The 23,019-nt window shown below is 48.2% G+C and overlaps 1 protein-coding gene across 2 annotated transcripts in view; it reads left to right on the top strand.

The window, feature by feature from the left end:
- The window catches only part of abtb2b (ankyrin repeat and BTB (POZ) domain containing 2b), a 346,414-nt gene that overhangs the window by 307,537 nt on the left and 15,858 nt on the right, over positions 1–23,019 (top strand). For both annotated transcript variants that reach the window (XM_078221062.1, XM_078221063.1), the window contains 4 exons: positions 43–148; positions 8,583–8,685; positions 17,654–17,744; positions 20,496–20,564. In XM_078221062.1, coding sequence (XP_078077188.1) covers positions 43–148; positions 8,583–8,685; positions 17,654–17,744; positions 20,496–20,564 — 369 coding nt within the window. The remainder of the gene's footprint in view (positions 1–42; positions 149–8,582; positions 8,686–17,653; positions 17,745–20,495; positions 20,565–23,019) is intronic.

Here is a 23,019-nt window from a genome sequence, read left to right on the forward strand (position 1 = left end):
GAACGCATTGATTTACATCTTGTCAATTCTGTCTTTCTACAGAATGATACCCTCAATCAACAACTAGCTTCGACCTTTGTACATTGCTACGGCAACGGTCCTATTCCGGCTATCCTGGAGTTAAAGAGAATGCTACCTCCTCGATTAGGTGAGTCCGGGTGCTGAATGAAAGGTTTTATTCTCTCCCCCACCTCTCTTTCATAACCCACAGTCCCTCTCCGGTGTCTTCTCCAAATGTCTGTTCTTCAGAGGTAAACATTGAAATGGATGCCACGGGCATTGTGGGCAGTGAGAAATGTACAAATGGTCGGGTGCTTCTCATTTCTCCACTCAGCAGGAACTGTTAAATTAATCCCCCAGATTGTCGGCTGGATTTACAATCATGGTACGCATCAGAGTTCTTGTACATACATGTACACATGATGTACATACATGTACAGTTCCAAAAGCAGTCACTGGATAATCATTGGCAGGACACATAATTAAATTTCCATCCACCACTAAAACACAGTAGCAGTTGTGTGTACCAGCTACAAGATGCACTGCAGGAACTCAGCAAGGTTCATTCAACACCCACGAACTCTGCCAACTAAAAGGACAAGCAATACACCACCAGCTGGAGGTTCCTCTCCAAGTCACTCGCCATTCTGACTGGTTTTTTTGCATCCGTATTTACTGAGGAAACGGGCATGGAGTCTACGGAAATAGGGCAAACAGGTAGGGAGGTCATGGAACCTTTACAGATTAAAGGGGAGGAGGTGCTTGCTGTCTTGAGGCAAATCAGAGTGGATAAATCCCCAGGACCGGACAGGTTATTCCCACGGACCTTGAGGGAAGCTAGTGTTGAACTTGCAGGGGCCCTGGCAGACATATTTAAAATGTCAGTATTCACGGGGCAGGTGCTGGATGATTGGAGGGTGGCTCATGTTGTTCCGTTGTTTAAAAAAGGTTCCAAAAGAAATCCGGGAAATTATAGGCCAGTAAGTTTGACGTCGGTGGTGGGCAAGTTATTGGAAGGTGTGATAAGGGATAGGATCTACAAATATTTGGATAGACAGGGACTTATTAGGGAGAGTCAACATGGCTTTGTGCGTGGTAGGTCATGTTTGACCAATCTATTAGAGTTTTTCGATGAGGTTACCAGGAAAGTGGATGAAGGGAAGGCGGTGGATGTTGTCTATCTGGATTTCAGCAAGGCCTTTCACAAGGTCCCTCATGGGAGGTTAGTTCGGAAGGTTCAGTCGCTAGGTATACATGGGGAGGTAGTAAATTGGATTAGACACTGGCTCGATGGAAGAACACAGTAAGGAGTCTAACAACACCAGGTTAAAGTCCAACAGGTTTATTTGGTAGCAAACGCCACTAGCTTTCAGAGCGCTGCTTGTTCATCAGGTGAGTGGGAGATCTGCTCATAAACAGCATATAAAGACACAAACTCAATTTACAGAATAATGAATAATGATTGGAATGCGAGTCTTTACAGCTAATCAAGTCTTAAAGCTACAGACAATGTGAGTGGAGAGAGCATTAGCACAGGTTAAAGAGATGTGTATTGTCTCCAGACAGGACACCAGTGAGACTTTGCAAGTCCAGGCAAGTTGTGGGGGTTACAGATAGTGTGACATGAACCCAAGATCCCGGTTGAGGCCGTCCTCGTGTGTGCAGAACTTGGCTATCAGTTTCTGCTCAGCGACTCTGCGCTGTCGTGTGTTGTGAAGGCCGACTTGGAGAACGCTTACCTGAAGATCAGAGGCCGAATGCCCAAGACCACTGAAGTGCTCCCCAACAGGAAGAGAACAGTCTTGCCTGGTGATTGTCGAGCGGTGTTCATTCATCCGTTGTTACAGCGTCTGCATGGTTTCCCCAATGTACCATGCCTCGGGACATCCTTTCTTGCAGCGTATCAGGTAGACAACGTTGGCCGAGTTGCAAGAGTAGGTACCGTGTACCTGGTGGATGGTGTTCTCACGTGAGATGATGGCATCCGTGTCGATGACCCGGCACGTCTTGCAGAGGTTGCTGTGGCAGGGTTGTGAGGTGTCGTGGTCACTGTTCTCCTGAAGGCTGGGTAGTTTGCTGCGGACAATGGTCTGTTTGAGGTTGTGCGGTTGTTTGAAGGCAAGAAGTAGGGGTGTGGGGATGGCCTTGGCGAGATGTTCGTCTTCATCAATGACATGTTGAAGGCTCCGGAGGAGATGTTGTAGCTTCTCCGCTCCGGGGAAGTACTGGATGATGAATGGTGGGAGTGTGGAATGAGCTGCCAGATAAAGTGGTAAATGCGGGGTCACTTTTAATGTTTAAAAAAAACTTGGACGGGTTCATGGATGAGAGGGGTGTGGAGGGATATGGTCCAGGTGCAGGTCAGTTGGACTAGGCAAAAAATGGTTCGGCACAGACAAGAAGGGCCAAAAGGCCCGTTTCTGAGCTGTAATTTTCTATGGTTCTATGGTTCTATGGAAATATATCACCATTCCTTCACTTTTACTGGGTCAAACTCCTGAAACTCCCTCCCTAAAAGCACTGTGGATGTACCTACACCATACGGACTGCAACCGTTGAAGAAGACAGCTCACCACCACCTTCTCAAGAGCAGTTAGGGAAGGGCAACAAGTGCTGGCCCAGCCAATGATACTCACATTCCAGGAAAGAATTTAAAAACTCTCTGGTCAGGATGTCTCAGTTCCACAATAGCTTCAGCAACTGAGAGCTGTCATTGTTTCTGTAAATGACACCACTGCTGTACATTATCAGAGGAATTCCCTTTCACTGCAGAAGCCTGAAGCAGTGGAATTTATTAACTGATGCAGCCCATGGAAAATTGAATTGCCTCCTTAAACAGATCATCTTACAGAGCAAAACCCTCCTCAGATTTACACAACTTGAGTGTTGCTGAAAAAAGAGACATGTTGAAGCTTTTCATCTCACGCTCATCAGGACACTGTTCAAGAATACCGATATAAGTGGAAAAGAACAATTCATACTTATGAGAAGAGAATACTGATTGGTTGGAAAGTGGACTCTGATAAGTAGAGGCATTGCCATGTTCAGAACATATACACACATTGCGCCTGTTTCAGCGAATGATAATGAGTGACAGCCATTCGCTGAATCATTCCTCAGGATAATGCCTTGACCAATCAGAGTCAAGCTGCCAGGTTTTAATTTCAAACCATGCTTGGCACTTAACTGTCAGTTACCATCAACTGACGCATCCTGCTATTCAGAGTCCACTTGCCAACCAATCAGAATTCTCTTCTCAGACAGTATAAGTTGTTGTTTTCCCATACGTTAATATTCTTGAGCAGTGTCCTGATGAGTGCAAGATAGAAACATAGAAGATAGGAGCAGGAGGAGGCCATTTGGTCCTTCAAACCTGCTCCACCATTCATCACGATCATGGCTGATCATCCAACTCAATAGCCTAATCCTGCTTTCTCCCCATAACCTTTGATCCCATTCTCCCCAAGTGCTATATCCAGCTGCCTCTTGAATGCATTCAATGTTTTGGCATCAACTACTTCCTGTGGTAATGAATTCCACAGGCTCACCACTCTTTGGGTGAAGAAATGTCTCCTCACCTCCATCCTAAATGGTCTACCCTGAATCCTCAGACTGTGACCCCTGGTACTGGACTCCCCCACCATCGGCAACATCCTCCCTGCATCTATTCTGTCTGGACCTGTTGACTAGGTGAGGATTATTTTCACTGGAGTTCAGACGAATGAGGAGGGATCTCATAGAGCCTTATAAAATTCTAACCGAGTCAATCTCTCCTCATACATCAGTCCCGCCATCCCCGGAATCAGCCTGGTAAACCCTCGCTGCACTCCCTCGAGAGCAAGAACATCCTTCCTCAGATAAGGAGATCAAAATTGCACACAATACTCTAGTTGTGGCCTCACCAAGGCCCTGTATAATTGCAACAACACATTCCTGCTCCTGTACTTGAAACCTCTCGCAATGAAGGCCAACATATCATTTGCCTTCTTTACCGCCTGCTGCACCTGCATGCTTACCTTCAGTGACTGGTGCACAAGGACACCCAGGTCCCACTGCACACTCCCCTCTCCCAATTTACAGCCATTCAGGTAATCTGCCTTCTAGTTTTTGCTGCCAAAGTGAATAACCTCACACTTATCCTAATTATACTGCATCTGCCATTGATTTGCCCACTCACCCAATCTGTCCAGATCATTCTGAAGGATCTCTGCATCCTCGTCACAGTTCACCCTTCCACCCAACTTGGTATCATTTGCAAACTTTGAGATGTGACATTTTGTTCCCTCATCCAAATCATTAATATATATTGTGAATAGCTGGGGTCCCAGCACCGATCTCTCTGGCACCCCACTAGTTACTGCCTGCCAATTTGAAAAGTACCCATTAATTGCTACTCTTTGTTTCCTCTCTGCCAACCAGTTTTCAATCCTTCTCAATACACTTCCCCCAATCCCATGCGCTTTAATCTTGCACGATAACCTCCTGTGCGGGACTTTGTCAAATTTTGTATGTTTGGAAAGTCCAAATATACCACATCTGCTAGTTCCCCCTTGCCAACTCTTACATCTTCAAAGAATTCCAACAGATTTGTCAAGCATGATTTCCCCTTCATAAATCCATGCTGACTCTGTCTGATCCTGCCACTGCTTTCTAAATGCTCTGCTATAAAGTCCTTGAAAATGGATTCAAGAATTTTCCCCACTACTGATGTTAAGCTTACTGGTCTATAATTCCCTGTTTTCGCTCTACCTCCCTTTTTGAATATTGGAGTGACATTAGCTATCCTCCAATCTGCAGGGACTGTTCCAGAGTCTATAGAATCCTGGAAGATGACCACCAATGCATCCACAATTTCTAGAGCCATTTCCTTAAGTACTCTGGGATGTAGATTGTCAAGCCCTGGGAATTTATCCACCTTCAATATCATCAATTTTCCCAGCACCATTTCTCTACTAATATTAATCTCCCTCAATTCTTCCCTCCCATTAAATCTTGCATTCTCCAACATTCCTGGCATCTGATTTGGGTCCTCTTTTGTGAAGACAGAACCGAAGTATGTATTCAGTTGCTCAGCCATTTCTTTGTTCCCGATTATACATTCCCCCGTTTCTCTCTGTAGGGGACCTATATTTGTCTTCACCAACCTCTTTCTCTTCACATATCTACAGAAACTCTTGGTGTCAGTCTTTATGTTCCCTGCAAGCTTACTTTCGTACTGTATTTTCCCCTTCTGAATCAGTTCCTTGGTCCTCCTTTGCTGAATTCTAAATTGCTCCCAATCCTCAGACCTATTATTTTTCTTGGCCAATCTGTATGCTTCTTCCTTAGATCGGATACTCTCTCTAATTTTCTTTGTAAGCCATGGATTGGCCCTCTGACCCATTTTGCTTTTGTGCAAAATCTTATATGTTTCTATGAGATCTCTCCTCATTCTTCTGAATTCCAAAGAGTATAGCCCCAGTCTACTCAGTCTCTCCTCATAAACCATGCCTCTCAACTCCGGAATCAACCTAGTGAATCTTCTCTGCACCCCCTCCAGTGCCAGTATATCCTTTCTCAAGTAAGGAGACCAAAACTGTACACAGTACTCCAGGTATGGCCTCACCAGCACCTTATACAGCTGCAACATAACTTCACTGTTTTTAAACTCCATCCCTCTAGCAATGAAGGACAAAATTCCATTTGCCTTCTTAATTACCTGCTGCACCTGCAAACCAACTCCATGAGATTCCTGCACAAGGACACCCAGGTCCCTCTGCACAGCAGCATGCTGCAATTTTTTACCATTTAAATAATAGTCCATTTTGCTGTTATTCCTACCAAAATGGATGACCTCACATTTACAAACATTGTACTCCATCTGCCAGACCCTCACCCACTCACTTAGACCATCTATATCCCTTTGCAGACTTTCAGTGTCCTCTGCACACTTTGCTCTGCCACCCATCTTAGTGTCATCTGTGAATTTTGACACACTACACTTGGTCCCCAACTCCAAATCATCTATGTAAACCGTAAACAATTGCAGTCCCAACACTGATCCCTGAGGCACACCACTAGTCACTGATCGCCAACCAGAAAAACACCCATCTACCCCCACTCTTTGCTTTCTGTTAGTTAACCAATCCTCTATCCATGCTAATACATTACCCGTAACACCGTGCACCTTTATCATATGTAGCAGTCTTTGGTGCGGCACCTTGTCAAATGCCTTCTGGAAACCCAGATACACCACATCCACAGGTTCCCCATTGTCCACTGCACATGTAATGTTCTCAAAGAATTCCACCAAATTAGTTGAACATAATCTTCCCTTCATGAACCCATGCTGCGTCTTACCAATGGGACAATTTATATCCAGATGTCTCGCTATTTCTTCCTTGATGATAGATTCAAGCATTTCCCTACTACAGAAGTTAAACTAACCGGCCTATAGTTACCCGCCTTTTGTCTACCTCCTTTTTTAAACAGTGGTGTCACATTTGCTGTTTTCCAATCTGCGGGAACCACCCCAGAGTCCAGCAAATTTTGGTATTCCAAGTGTGGCCTTGCCAATGTTTTGTATGACTTGAACAAGACGTCCCAACTCCTGTATTCAATGTTCTAACCGATGAAACCAAGCATGCCGAATGCCTTCTTCACCACTCTGTCCACCTGTGACTCCACTTTCAAGGAGCTATGAACATGTACCCCTAGATCTCTTTGTTCTGTAACTCTCCCCAACGCCCTACCATTAACTGAGTAAGTCCTGCCCTGGTTCACTTTACCAAAATGCATCACCTTGCATTTATCTAAGTTATCTGCATAATTAGTTCATCCACTTTATTGCAAATGCTCCACACATTAAGGCACAGAGTCTTTAAGCTTGTCTTTTTAACATTGTTTGTCTCGCTCCCAATATTTTTCTCTATCGCCCTGTTTGAACTTTGTCCTTGGTTTCTCTGCCTTTCACGTTTCTGATTCCCTTTTCTATCTTTTGTTGTTGTCCTTGCTCCCTCCTTCTCGGACTCCTTACATAGGTTCCCATCCCCCTGGCATATTAGTTTAAACTCTCCCCAGCCGCTCTAGCAAACAGTCCCCCTCGGACATCAGTCCCAGTCCTGCCCAGGTGTAACCCGTCCAATTTGTACAGGCCCCACCTCCCCCAGAACCGGTCCCAATGTCCCAGGAATCTGAAACTCTGCCCCTGACACCATCTCTTCAGCCACGTATTTATCCGATATATCCTGTCATTTCTACTCTGACTGGCACGTGGCACCGGTAGTAATCCTGAGATCACTACCTTTGAGGTCCGATTTCTTAGCTTTCTTCCTAGCTCCCTGTATTCTGCTTTTAGGATCTCATCCCTTTTTTTACCTATGTTGTTTATACCAATGTGTACCACGACCACTGGCTGTTCACCCTCCCCCTTCAGAATGTTCTGCAGCCACTCTGAGACATCCTTAACCCTCGCACCAGGGGGCAACATACCATCCTGGAATCTCATTTGCGGCCAGAAACACATGTCTATTCTCCTTACAATTGAATCCCCTATAACTATTGCACGGGCACACTTTTTACCCCTCGCCTCTGCAGCAGAACCAACCGTGGTGCAACCAGTTTGGCTGCTGCTGCTTTCCCCAGAGAGGTCATTCCCCTCAACAGTAACCAAAGCGGTTTATCTGTTTTGCAGGAGATTGGCCACTGGAGATTCCTGCACTACCTGCCTATCTCTCTTGCTCTGTCTGGTGGTCACCCATTCCCTTCCTGCCTGTGGAGTCTGAGCCCGTGGTGTGACCACCTCTCTATCCGTGCTGTCCACGATACTCTCTGACTCGCGGATGCTCCACAGAGTCTCCAGCCGCCGCTCCAGCTCTGAAACTCGAGCTTCCAGGAGCTGTAGCTGGAGACACTTCCCACACACATGCTGACCCAGGGGACTGGAACTGTCCCCAGCCTCCCACATGGAGCAAGAGGAGCAAACCACGGCTTGGAGCTCCCCTGTCATGTCTTACCCCTGTAAATTAAACTTTTGAAAGATGTTTTGTTTCAGATTCTATCCAATTCCCGAGGGCCCTTCTTTCCTGCTCCTCGTTACTGCCGAATGTAATCATTTCAAACTATAAACCACCGAAATGACACAGAAACACTATTGTAGTGTACAACAACAACAACAACAACTGCAATGCCAAGAGAAAAAAAGAGAAAAAAGTTTTTACCAGTCACTAACCAAGGTGGAAAGCTTCAATATGTCTCTTTTTGAAGCAATACTTGAGTAAAACCTGTTAATGCAGAGCTGAATGCCGTGGGAACCAACTGGCATCTGAGTATATAGTATTTTTCCCTTTGCTCCCTAAAGGAATGTTCCTCAAAAACCATAAGGTTATCAACTGGCGGAGCTTCATATTCAGAACGAATGACGGAGCAGGCTCGATGGGCCGAATGGCCTACTCCTGCTTCTAGTTTCCGTGTTTCTGTATTCAGTCTGTTCTCCCTCCGTTCTCTTCCCTGATCCTCTCGTATCGGCAGCACCAGAATCTGAAGGAAACGCCTTTCATTTTCACTGAAGGCCATTTGAACATAAATTATTTTTGTCTTTTCAGATCCTCACTTCCTGAATAATAAGGAAATGTCGGACTTGACATTCTTAGTGGAAGGCAAACCTTTTTACGCACATAGAGTTCTGCTAATTACTGCCTCAAACAGGTAAAACCATCATAAATAATTGTTTTTAATTAATGTCCATTTGGGTATTTGCTGACGTAAAGCAGCTGATAAATCTCAGCGATGACTCTGCCACGTTGCTGCCACGGTCACCATCAGCAACTCAAGAAAATGTTTGCTAATGAAGACTTTCCCGAGGCAATTATTACTCCTCTTCCCTTCCTGAGGGAAACTGGTCTCCACTTGGTGTCTCACTCTGCAATGCAATTGGACGCGATAGTTACTGGCATTATTGAACAATCACCCTGTGCTGTATATCCACCACCATGAAGCCTCGAACACTCTGACTGTGATCTGTCATTTCTAGATTGTATCCTCTGGATAATTACCAATTTCAGATGACTCTGGGTGTAAGCTACTTTTATCATTTTCGGTTGTGCCATTTATCATAAACTCATTTGAAAACTAAACCCTTTTATTATTCATTAAAAATAGATTTGTTGATGTAAAACTGGCACCTCAGGGTCCAATGTGGCGTGCGGTGAGCTCGTGTACCATCCAGCGCACTGACAAAGGCTGGAGTAAAGGCACCCGGGGCCCATGTGCTTGGTGTAGCAAATGGGTGATTAAAAGTCAGTTTAAGCTGAACTGTCCTGAATATACCTGTCGGGAGCCACCGACTTTCAGCAGCATCAAGTTTACATCCAACTTAACCGCAGCTCTTAGGAGTGCTGTTCTCCAGCATCACGTAGGCCTGAAGTCGATGACCTCCTGCCCCATCCCAATCAATCCCTCTAACGATCGACTTTGTGGATTAACTTGTTATGGTCCAGCAACCTGGACTATTCAACCGCTTTGCTGCTCAAATACCTGATGATGCAAAACTGCTGTCCAAACGTCAGCAGTGAAATCTTACAGAGACACAAAGCTCAATGTCAAATAGTTTTTAAAATTCATTCGTGGGACATGGGCATCGCTGGCTGGCCAGCATTTATTACCCTTTCCTAATTACTCTTGAGTGGCTTCCAATTTCAGAGGGCAGTTGAGAGTCAACCACATTGCTGTGGCTCTGGAGTCACATGTAGGCCAGACAGGGTAAGGCCGGCAAATTTCCTTCCCTGAAGCGCACCAGTGAACAAGATGAGTTTTTCCAGCAATCGACAATGGTTTCATGTTCATCAGTAGATGCTTAACTCCAGTGAATGCAGCAACGTGAATTGTAATCTCTGACTGGCACACACTGTGAGGCATTGATTGTCTGAATCTTGTTGACTAAACTGGAGAAATTTGGGGTGTGCAGTGTCAATTCCTGATTCCCCACAGCCTGTCTCCCAGTGTGACACCCCCATTCAAAATCAAAGGGAGGTAAAAAGCAGGTAACTATCGGCCGATTGGCCCAAAATCTGTTGCTGCAAAAATGTTGGAATCAATTATTAAGGAATTAACAGCAGAACATTTGGAAAATTATAATCTAATCAAACAGAGATGGCACGGCTTCGTGAAAGAGAAATTGTGTTGGACTAGTAGTTTTTCAAGGAAGCTTCAATCAGACTGGAGAGAGGGGAACCAGTAAATGTGTTGTATTTGTTCTTCCAGAAGGTGTTTGACAAGGTACCTCACGTAAGTGTAGTCATAAGAGCCAGTGGTGTTGGAAGGAGTATATTGGCATGGATAGAGAACTGGCCAATGGGGAGGTGGGGGTAAGGGGTTCTTTTTCAGGGTAGTGACCTGTAACCAATGGGGTTCAACAACACCAGGTTAAAGTCCAACAGGTTTATTTGGTAGCAAAAGCCACTAGCTTTTGGAACGGGCTGTCCCTTCGTCAGGTGGGTGGGAGTTCTGATCATAAACAGGGCACAAAGACACAAACTCAATTTACATGAATAAGGATTGGAATGTGAGTCCTTACAACTAATCAAGTCTTAAAGGTACAGACAATGTGAGTGGAGGGAGCATTAAGCACAGGTTAAAGAGATGTGTATTGTCTCCAGACAGGACAGCTAGTGAGATTTTGCACATCCAGGCAGGTTGTGGGGGTTACAGATAGTGTGACATGAATCCAAGATCCCGGTTGAGGCCGTCCTCATGTGTGCGGAACCTGGCTATCAGTCTCTGCTCAGCGACTCTGCGCTGTCGTGTGTCGTGAAGGCCGCCTTGGGGAACCTTTAAGACTTGATTAGCTGTAAAGACTCACATTCCAATAATTATTCATGTAAATTGAGTTTGTGTCTTTGTGCCCTGTTTATGATCAGAACTCCCACCCACCTGAAGAAGGGACAGCCTGTTCCGAAAGCTAGTGGCTTTTGCTACCAAATAAACTAGAACATAGAACATAGAACATAGAACAGTACAGCACAGAACAGGCCCTTCGGCCCACGATGTTGTGCCGACCTTCATCTGAAACCAAGATCAAGCTATCCCACTCCCTACCATCCTGGTGTGCTCCATGTGCCTATCCAATAACCGCTTAAATGTTCCTAAAGTGTCTGACTCCACTATCACTGCAGGCAGTCCATTCCACACCCCAACCACTCTCTGCGTGAAGAACCTACCTCTGATATCCTTCCTATATCTCCCACCATGAACCCTATAGTTATGCCCCCTCGTAATAGCTCCATCCACCCGAGGAAATAGTCTTTGAACGTTCACTCGATCTATCCCCTTCATCATTTTATAAACCTCTATTAAGTCTCCCCTCAATCTCCTCCGCTCCAGAGAGAACAGCCCCAGCTCCCTCAACCTTTCCTCATAAGATCGACACTCCAAACCAGGCAGCATCCTGGTAAATCTCCTCTGCACTCTTTCCAGCGCTTCCACATCCTTCTTATAGTGAGGTGACCAGAACTGCACGCAATATTCCAAATGCGGTCTCACCAAGGTCCTGTACAGTTGCAGCATAACCCCACGGCTCTTAAACTCCAACCCCCTGTTAATAAAAGCTAACACACTATATGCCTTCTTCACAGCTCTATCCACTTGAGTGGCAACCTTTAGAGATCTGTGGATATGGACCCCAAGATCTCTCTGTTCCTCCACAGTCTTCAGAACCCTACCTTTGACCCTGTAATCCACATTTAAAATTAGTCCTACCAAAATGAATCACCTCACATTTATCAGGGTTAAACTCCATTTGCCATTTTTCAGCCCAGCTTTGCATCCTATCTATGTCTCTTTGCAGCCTACAACACGCCTCCACCTCATCCACTACTCCACCAATCTTGGTGTCATCAGCAAATTTACTGATCCACCCTTCAGCCCCCTCCTCTAAGTCATTAATAAAAATCACAAAGAGCAGAGGACCAAGCACCGATCCCTGCGGCACTGCGCTAGCAACCTGCCTCCAGTCCGAAAATTTTCCATCCACCACCACCCTCTGTCTTCGATCAGACAGCCAGTTACCTATCCAATCGGCCAACTTTCCCTCTATCCCACACCTCCTTACTTTCATCATAAGCCGACCATGGGGGACCTTATCAAACGCCTTACTAAAATCCATGTATATGACATCAACCGCCCTACCTTCATCAACACACCTAGTTACCTCCTCAAAAAATTCTATCAAATTTGTGAGGCACGATTTGCCCTTCACAAATCCGTGCTGACTATCCCGGATTAATCCGCATCTTTCTAAATGGTCGTAAATCCCATCCCTAAGGACCTTTTCCATCAATTTACCAACCACCGAAGTCAGACTAACCGGTCTATAATTACCAGGGTCATTTCTATTCCCTTTCTTAAACAGAGGAACAACATTTGCCACTCTCCAGTCCTCTGGCACCATCCCCATGGACAGCGAGGACCCAAAGATCAAAGCCAAAGGCTCTGCAATCTCATCCCTCGCCTCCCAAAGAATCCTAGGATACATTTCATCAGGCCCAGGGGACTTATCGACCTTCAGTTTATTCAAAACTGCCAAGACATCCTCCCTCCGAACATCTATTTCCTCCAGCCTATTAGCCTGTAACACCTTCTCTTCCTCAAAAACATGGCCCCTCTCCTTGGTGAACACTGAAGAAAAGTATTCATTCATCACCTCGCCTATCTCTACTGATTCCATACACAAGTTCCCACCACTGTCCTTGACCGGCCCTAACCTCACCCTGGTCATTCTTTTATTCCTCACATAAGAGTAAAAAGCCTTGGGGTTTTCCTTGATCCGACCCGCCAAGGACTTCTCATGTCCCCTCCTAGCTCTCCTCAGCCCCCTTTTCAGCTCGTTCCTTGCTAACTTGTAACCCTCAGTCGAGCCATCTGAACCTTGTTTCCTCATCCCTACATAAGCTTCCCTCTTCCTTTTCACAAGACATTCCACTTCTTTTGTGAACCACGGTTCCCTCACTCGGCCATTTCCTCCCTGCCTGACAGGGACATACCTATCAAGGACACCCAGTATTTGTTCCTTGAAAAAGTTCCACTTTTCATCAGTGCCTTTCCCTGACAGTTTCTGTTCCCATCTTATGCCCCCTAATTCTTGCCTAATCGCATCATAATTACCTCTCCCCCAATTGTAAGCCTTGCCCTGCCGTCCGGCCCTATCCCTCTCCATTGCAATAACAAAAGACACCGAATTGTGGTCACTATTTCCAAAGTTCTCTCCCACAACCAAATCTAACACTTGGCCCGGTTCATTTCCCAGTACCAAATCCAATGTGGCCTCACCCCTTGTCGGCCTATCCACATTTTGTGTCAGGAAACCCTCCTGCACACACTGCACAAAAAGTGCCCCATCCAAACTATTCGACCTACAAAGGTTCCAATCAATATTTGGAAAGTTAAAGTCCCCCATGACAACTATCCTGTGACCCCCACACGTATCCATAATCTGCTTAGCAATTTCTTCCTCCACATCTCTATTACTATTTGGGGGCCTATAGTAAACTCCTAGCAACGTGACCGCTCCTTTCCTGTTTCTAACTGCAGCCCATATTACCTCAGTGTGCAGATCCCCCTCAAAGTGCTTTTCCGCAGCCGTTAAACTATCCTTGATTAACAATGCTACTCCTCCACCTCTTTTACCAGCTTCCCTACACTTAGTGAAACATCTATACCCCGGAACGTCCAACAACCATTCCTGTCCTTGTTCTACCCACGTCTCCGTAATGGCCACAACATCGTAGTCCCAAGTAGCAATCCACGCCCCAAGTTCATCCACCTTGTTCCGGATGCTCCTTGCATTGAAGTAGACACACTTCAACCCATCTTCCTGTCTACCGGTACCCACCCTTGACCCTGATACCTTCCCCAATACCTCACCACCCTCAACACTGACTTCTGGACTACAACTCCTTTTCCCACTCCCCTGACAAATTAGTTTAAATCCCCCTGAAGAGCCGTAGCAAATTTCCCTCCCAGGATATTGGTGCCCCTCTGGTTCAGGTGCACCCCGTCCTGTTTGTAGAGGTCCCACCTTCCCCAGAACGTGTTCCAATTATCCACGTATCTGAAACCCTCCCTCCTGCACCATCCCTGCAACCACATGTTTAACTGCACTCTCTCCCTGTTCCTCAACTCGCTATCACGTGGCACCGGCAACGTACCAGAGATGACTACATGTTTTGTCTTTGCTCTCAGCTTCCAGCCGAGCTCCCGAAATTCCTGTTTTAAATCCCCGTCCCTTCTCTTACCTATGTCGTTGGTACCAATGTGTACCACGACTTGTGACTGTTTCCCCTCCCCCTTAAGAATCCGGAAAACACGGTCCGAGACGTCACGGACCCTGGCATCCGGTAGGCAACAAACCATCCTCGAGTCTCTTTTGCTGCCACAGAACCTCCTATCTATCCCTCTAACTAACGAGTCCCCAATAACTATTGCCCTCCCGCTCTCCTCCTTACCCTCCTGAGCCACAGGGACGGACTCAGTGCCGGAGATCCTCTCACTGCGGCTCACCACTGGTATGTCGTCCCCCTCAACCGTATCCAAAGCGGAATACTTATTGCTAAGGGGAACGACCACAGGGGATCCCTGCACCGACTGCTTCTTCCCAGCCCCTCTCACCGTCACCCATCTATTTTCATTCCGCGGAGTAACTGTATCCCTGAAGCTTCTGTCTATGGCCATCTCTGCATCCCTAATGATCCTAAGTTCCTCCAACTCCAGCTCCAGTTCCCTTACACGGTTTTGGAGGAGCTGCAGATGGATGCACTTCTCACAGGTATAATCAGCAGGGACACTGACGTCGTCCCTCACCTCGAACATAGTGCAAGAGGAACATTGCACTGCCTTCACACCCATCCCCTCTAGATACCTTGCCAGTACCAGGTAGAAACAGCAAAAAATGAATTAACTCACCCCTGCTCGCCCAAGCCCTGTGAGCCAAAGCCCTACAGCTTTCACTCTGCCTCCTGCTCACTCAAGCCCTGTGAGCCAAAGCCCTACTGCTTTCACTCTGCCTCCTGCTCACTCAAGCCCTGTGAGCCAAAGCCCTACAGCTTTCACTCTGCCTCCTGCTCACTCAAGCCCTGTGAGCCAAAGCCCTACAGCTTTCACTCTACCTCCTGCTCACTCAAGCCCTGTGAGCCAAAGCCCTACAGCTTTCACTCTGCCTCCTGCTCACTCAAGCCCTGTGAGCCAAAGCCCTACAGCTTTCACTCTGCCTCCTGCTCACTCAAGCCCTTTGAGCCAAAGCCCTACAGCTTTCACTCTGCCTCCTGCTCACTCAAGCCCTGTGAGCCAAAGCCCTACAGCTTTCACTCTGCCTCCTGCTCACTCAAGCCCTGTGAGCCAAAGCCCTACAGCTTTCACTCTGCCTCCTGCTCACTCTGCTGCCCGCTAACGACGCTGCCCGCTCAAAAGTGCGGCCTACTTTTAAACCCTCCAAAAACCTTCCCAGACTCCTGCTGGGCCCACTTCCTGTTTTAAAAAAAACCTCCGATTTTTTACACAAATTTAACTTAAAATAAATAAATAAATGTAGTGAACAAACCAACTGCCTTCTCCTCAGCCTGGTCCTGTGGAACGATGAAACTGTTGGACTTTAACCTGGTGTTAGACTTCTTACTGTGTTTACCCCAGTCCAACGCCGGCATCTCCACATCATGACCAATGGGGTTCCACAGGGATCTGGGACTGCAACTGTTTACAATATAAATTCATGACTTGGAGGAAGGAAGCGAATGTACTGTAGCCAAATTTGCAGACGACACAAAAATAGGTGCAATGGCAAGTTGTGAGAGGGATACAAACAGTTTACTGAGAGATATTGAAAGGTTAAGTAAGTTGTTATAATTCAGGTCAGAAACTCCAGTGTTTTATGAAGTCCACCTGGATCATAAGCTTTGCATTTTGAATTTGGCTCGGGTGAGCATGAGATGTTTCACTTCAGGTATGATTCAAATGACCCACCAGGGAGCTTTTATCAAACAAAGTTTATTTAAGTATACAGTTAACATGTATAGAAAGAAAATTAGCAAGAACTTTTACCAATTACAAACAAAAAAACAACCATGATATTGTATAAATCTTAATGGATATAGGAAATGTCCCAATAAAACCAATCCCATAAACAAAACCCTCACCACAGGTTTATCACAGAAACTACAAATGCCCACGTGACACTGTAATTTAGTCCTTTGGTTGAATGTTGCTGTTCTCTTGAGGCACGCACAGACAAGCTTGGAGTCAGAACAGCTTCCCAAAACACAATGGAGAGAGAGACTCGAGGCAAGCCAACCACCAACAGCAGATTTTCTACTTCAGGAAGGCCAGGAACCTTGCTTCCAGCTAACAGCAGAATTTCCAAAACCAGGGAAAGAGAGAGAGAGAGAAACACTGCTTTCCAGCTTGATGTCTACCCTCTTCTAAACTAAAACTGAAAATGACTCCTTAGACTTTTTCCTCTGGGGAGGAACCTCCTGACTTTGACTTGGCAATCAATCTTCCCTCTCACAATGCAAGGACGTAAAAGGTCTTAGAGTAAAAATAAACAAAACCCCATTTAAGCCATTGAAGTAGCAATAAAAGGACTTCTAGCAGATGGCCCAGCGACAATGAAAAAAATCGAAAAGATTTGCTTACAACTGCAGAGAACATGACTAAAAAACATTTCCTAAAGGTACACTAATGTCACAAAGTGGACAAATGTATCAGTTTGTATTTTTGTAGTTTCCACGTTCCCAGTGCCCCAGATGTGGTCTCACCAGTATCTTGTACAGTTGCAGCAAGACTTCCCGACTCTTATACCTCAACCCTCCTTGAAATAAAGACCAACATTCCATGAGCAAGTTGGCAAATGGAGGATAATGTGGGAAAATGTAAAGTTGTTCATTTTGGAAGAGAGAACAAAAGAACAGTATTATTTAAATGAAGAAAAACTGCAGAAAGCTGCAACACAAAAAGACTTGTGCACAAAACATAGAAAGCTCGTGCACAGATACAGCAGGTAATCAGGAAGCTATTGGAATGTTGGCCCTTATTTCAAGGCGGTTGGAGGATAGGAGTCAGGAAGTCTTGCTGCAACTGTACAGGATACTGGCGAGACTATATCTGATGTACTGGGAGCATGGACACTACAAAAGGCAAACTGATTAATTTGCTCCAAAATATCTGCCCATAATGCAATCCAACTACTCCAACATCGAGCAAGAAGCATTAGCTCTAATGATCGGAATCATGCATTTTGAAATATGCAGTTTGATACCTAACTATTTGGCAGAGGATGTATGGTAGAGATGGGCCAATCGTGACACTCTCTCAGTGACACTGTTCCAGTGGAACAAACTGCCAAAGGAAACAGCCACAGCACCGGATATCTTCAAACCCAATTTTGGATTATTCCCATGTAAAAGTTTTCCACTTCAGGGATACCAGCTCTGTTCTAACCAGCGCTGTCCCGGATACTGATATTAACCCTTGGTGCTGACACAACGATAGCAGAAACCTTTGTCAGGTGCAGACACATTGATAAATGATCTGTGATATGATGCAGCAAAGGGAAAGTAATAAATAGAACTGATTCAACTGTGTGGAATTGTTTAACCAAAAACTCACCCCCTCTCGATCCTCCTCCCAGATTTAAGATGCTGCTGAATAATAAAACATCTGCAGAGAACCAGCCGTGCAAGTTTATCGAGATCAGTGATATTAAATATCACATCTTCCAGGTACCCAGCTGTTTCTGAATTTTAGACTAATATGTTGATCAGCATTCACAGTGTTTCAGACGACTTATCCACCCCCCTTCCCCTCACCCCTCACCCTACCCCCTCACTCCTCCCCCATACCCTTCCCCTGCCCTCACATCCCTCCCCGTCCCCTCCTCCCTCCCCCACACCCCTCGCCCTACCCCCTCACCCCTCTCCTGCCCCCTCACCCCTCCCGCATACCCTTCCCCTGCCCTCACATCCCTCCCCGTCCCCTCTTCCCTCCCCCACCCCCTCATCCCTCCCCCACACCCCTCCCCTGCCCCCTCACCCCTCCCCACACCCCTACCCCTGCCCTCACCCCCTCGCCCCTCCCCATACTCTTCCCCCCACCCTCACACCCCACCCCCACACCTCTCCACCTGCCTCCACACCTCTCCCCGCCCCCTCACCCCTCCCCACATCCCTCCCCCTGCCCCCTCACCTCTCTCCCACTCCCCTACCCTGCCCCCGAACCCCTGCCCCCAGCCTCTCACCCCTCCCGCTGCCCCCTCACCCCTCCCCACACCCCTACCCCCTCACCCCTCCCCATACCCTTCCCCCTACCCCCACACCCCTCCCCCACACCTCTCCCCCTGCCTCCACACCCCTCCCCACCCCCTCACCCCTCCCCACATCCTCCCCCTGCCGCCGCACCTCTCCCCCACTCCCCTACCCCGCCCCGCACCGCTCCCCCCACCCTCTCACCCCTCGCCCTGCCCCCTCACCCCTCCCCCATATCCTTCCCCCCGCCTCCACACCCCTACCCCTGCCCTCACCCCCTCACCCCTCCCCATACTCTTCCCCCCACCCTCACACCCCACCCCCACACCTCTCCACCTGCCTCCACACCCCTTCCCGCCCCCTCACCCCGCCCCACATCCTCCCCCTGCCCCCGCACCTCTCCCCCACTCCCCTACCCCGCCCCGCACCCCTCCCCCCACCCTCTCACCCCTCGCCCTGCCCCCTCACCCCTCCCCCATATCCTTCCCCCTGCCCCCACACCCCTCCCCTCCCCTCACCCCTCCCCACACCTCTCCACCTGCCTCCACACCCTTCCCCCACCCCTTAACCCTTCCCCTGCCCCCCACCTCTCCCCCACCCCGCACACCCGTCCCCCACCCCCTCAACCCCCCTGCCCCCTCACCCGCCCCCTCAACCCTGCCCCATACCCTTCCCCCCGCCCCCACTCCCCTCCCCCCGCCCCCACACCCCTCCCCATCCCCTCCCCCCACCCCCTCAGCTCTCCACCTGCCTCCACATCCCTCCCGTGCCCTCTCACCCCTTCCCCGTCCCTTCACCCCTCCCCCACACCCCTCTCACCGTCCTCACACCCCTCCCCTGGCCCCCACACCCTCCCCTGCCCACTCGCCCCCTCACCCTGCCCCCTCACCCCCGCCCTCTCACCCCGCCCCCTCACCCCGCCCCCTCACCCACACCCCTCACCCCGCCCACTCACCCTGCCTCCTCACCCATCCCCTGCCCCCACACCCCTCCCCCCATCCCCACACCCCTCCCCCATCCCCTCATCTCTCCCCCATCCCCTCACCCCTCTCCCTGCCACCCGCCCCCCCCTTACTTCCCCTCTGCCTTCCCCCCTCTCCACCCCCTCCCCCCCGCACCCCACTGCCTTAATTCCCATGTTTCTGATTGGCTGAATAAAGAGGTTTGGTGACAATGTGAGGTCATGTGATGAAGATAAAGAGGGGGCGAGGCCCCAGCTGCTCAGAGATCGGGTGGCCCAATCAGAGCCTGAGTAAACCTCCCCCCCAACCTATCACAGAGGTCTCAGTGCCCCCCATCCGCCCCCGAGCGAAGTTGGAATTTCTCCACCCTACCCCCACTCCCACCCCCGAGGATTGCACCTCCCTCCCCCATCATCGGCACCTCCCACCTTCTCCCCCTCCCCCCCATACAACCTGAGCCGGCACCCACCTCTATCAACAACCCCTCCCCTGCCGCCACCACCCCCCTCCCCCCAGCAGCCATCACCAGTGTCCCCCGCTCCTCTGTCTCTCTGAACCCAGACACCAACACGTCTAAATCAATCCCCTCGCCCTCCCTCCCCCATGAGACTCCGACTGGAGTATTGAACACAATTTGTATGAAGTGCTGTTAGTATTTTCATTTTGACAGACCAGAATTGAACACTATATTCCAAGTGTGGCCTAACTAAGGTTCTAGAACGCTGCAACATGACTTGCCAATTTTTAAACTCAGTGCCCTGGCTGATGAAGGCAAGCATGCCGTATGTCTTCTTGACTACCTTCTCCACCTGCATTGCCACTTTCAATGACCTGTGTATCTGTACACCCAGATCCCTTTGCCTATCAATACTCTTAAGGGTTCTGCCATTTACTGTATATTTCCTATCTGTATTAGACCTCCCAAAATGCATCACCTCACATTTGTCCACTCTGTCAAAATGAAAATCTAACAGGACTTTGTGTAAATTGTGTTCAGTATTTTAGTTCCACCAATCACTTGCTGCCAGATATTATCTGTTAATATTAACGAGTGAGCAACAATTCACATCACTGCCTTTCAGCCAATTGCGCACAGTTTCTGGGTCATGATAAAGTCCCTTTGTTAACTTGGTATATTTACAATAAACTGTATTTTGTATTAAATATTTACAAAGCTTTGGTCTGATTATTATTGAGAACATTGCAGGAAATGATTGTGTTTTTCCTGATTGATGCTTCTCACCTCAGCTGCTTAATATCTCTCTAGATGATGATGCAATATTTGTATTACGGTGATTCTGAATCAATAAATATTCCCATCGCTGACGTGTTGGAGGTAAGCACACTTCACATCAATATTACTACAGAAACTTTTATATCCGGTATTATCCGAGAAGAAGCCTCAGTGCCTTTCCGACAGCACAGTCGCTCGGTGGCTGTTAAACCAATAAAGGGATTATTAGGAGGGGCAGTTTGGTCAAAGAAGTGAGTTTAAAGAACATCTTAAAGCAGGAAAGTGGAGAACTTGGGAGGGAATTTCAGAGAATGTGGCCTGGACAGCTGGAATTGCCAAGAGCAGGCCGAGGGGAGTTACACAAAAGGAAAGTTAGAGGAAGAATTCCGGGGGAGAGGTTGTAGTTGTGAAGGAAGTTACTGAAGTAGGAAATGCCGGGATGATTCCACAAAAGAATTCAAATACAAAGATGATCATTTTAAATTTGAGGTTTTGGGGACTCCAGTGCAAGGACAGGATTGAGTATGAAATATGAACAGTGTGAAGAGGGGAGTGCATCAGAATCTGAGGAGGACAGTAACTGAGTATTTTACTGACCGATGAACAGAGGTTGGATGGAGGTTGTTACATTCTGCCACAATATTTGTTTTTTTAATTCTTTGAATTTTGGATACAAAAGTTTGTGCATTTAAAAATGATTTTTTTAGCCAGAAGCTCAAGGGGTCAGGGGTCCGCGTTCTGACACTTTCTGCTCGAGAAGTAAGGCATTGCACACACGGGGGGTGATCTTACCGTCGTGGCCCACCGGCCAATGGGCGTGCTGACCCGATAAGATCGCGAGAGAGCCGAGGAATCTGGTTCGCACCCAATTTCTCGCCTCTTGCGATCTTGCTGCCATTGATATCCGGGGAAATCAGCCTCAAGATGCTGAATAAATTATTTAAATTTATTGAAATCTGCTTTTGCGTGTAATTGATGAGTCTGGGATGGAATCGTCCCGGCTCACTCGCCGGGGGAGCTTCTCTCCGGCGAGAATCATAGCTGGTCCCTCGCAATGTGGACCAGTCGTGATGGCCTCACCGGTAGAACTAGAGGCCATTGAGGATCCCCCGGGGAGGTTGGCGAGAAGAGGGGGTGCCCCTTGGGCAGTGCCAGTCTGATAAACTGGCACTGCCCACTGGGCACCCTGGCACTGCCCACCAGGTACTGGACAGTGCCAAGGGGTGGGGTCTGTGGGGCTGGGGCTTTCTGGGGGCATGCTCCGCATTTTGCAGGTGATCGGTGGGAGGCCCACTGCCACTCTGCAGGCGTGATTGGTGGGGGAGAGAGGGCGATCGGTCTGGACGGTTGGGGGGGGGGGGGGGAGGAATATTTCCAGGTGGTGTGGGGCTCGCGATTGGCCATGGGCCCCCGCGATGGTGGGGAGAGGGTTTGGGTTGAAGCTGGTTGCAGCAGCAGAGGTCTGACAGGTCTCGCTCTCTCTCTCTTTCTCTTTGTCAGGCCTCTGCTGGTTGCCATTGCGCATGTGCAGCCACAGAGGTCTGCACATGCGTACTGGTGCCCTCTGCTGCTACAGCAGGTTTGCTGAGTGTTTAACATAGAACATAGAAAGCCACAGCACAAACAGGCCCTTCGGCCCACAAGTTGCGCTGATCATATCCCTACCTCTAGGCCTATCTATAGCCCTCAATCCCATTAAATCCCATGTACTCATCCAGAAGTCTCTTAAAAGACCCCAACGAGTTTGCCTCCACCACCACCGACGTCAGCCAATTCCACTCACCCACCACCCTCTGAGTGAAAAACTTACCCCTGACATCTCCTCTGTACCTACCCCCCAGCACCTTAAACCTGTGTCCTCTCGTAGCAACCATTTCAGCCCTTGGAAATAGCCTCTGAGAGTCTACCCTATCCAGACCTCTCAACATCTTGTAAACCTCTATCAGGTCACCTCTCATCCTTCGTCTCTCCAGGGAGAAGAGACCAAGCTCCCTCAACCTATCCTCATAAGGCATGCCCCCCAATCCAGGCAACATCCTTGTAAATCTCCTCTGCACCCTTTCAATGGCTTCAACATCTTTCCTGTAATGAGGTGACCAGAACTGCGCGCAGTACTCCAAGTGGGGTCTAACCAGGGTCCTATAAAGCTGCAGCATTATCTCCCGACTCCTAAACTCAATCCCTCGATTAATGAAGGCCAGTACGCCGTACGCCTTCTTGACCGCATCCTCCACCTGCGAGGCCGATTTAAGAGTCCTATGGACCCGGACCCCAAGGTCCTTCTGATCCTCTACACTGCTAAGAATGGTACCCTTCATATTATACTGCTGCTTCATCCCATTGGATCTGCCAAAATGGATCACCACACACTTATCCGGGTTGAAGTCCATCTGCCACTTCTCCGCCCAGTCTTGCATTCTATCTATGTCTCGCTACAACTTCTGACATCCCTCCAAACTATCCACAACACCACCTACCTTGGTGTCGTCAGCAAACTTACCAACCCATCCCTCCACTTCCTCATCCAGGTCATTTATGAAAATGACAAACAGCAAGG

The sequence above is a fragment of the Mustelus asterias genome, chromosome 9 (genome assembly GCF_964213995.1).
Source record: "Mustelus asterias chromosome 9, sMusAst1.hap1.1, whole genome shotgun sequence".
NCBI lineage: Eukaryota > Metazoa > Chordata > Chondrichthyes > Carcharhiniformes > Triakidae > Mustelus > Mustelus asterias.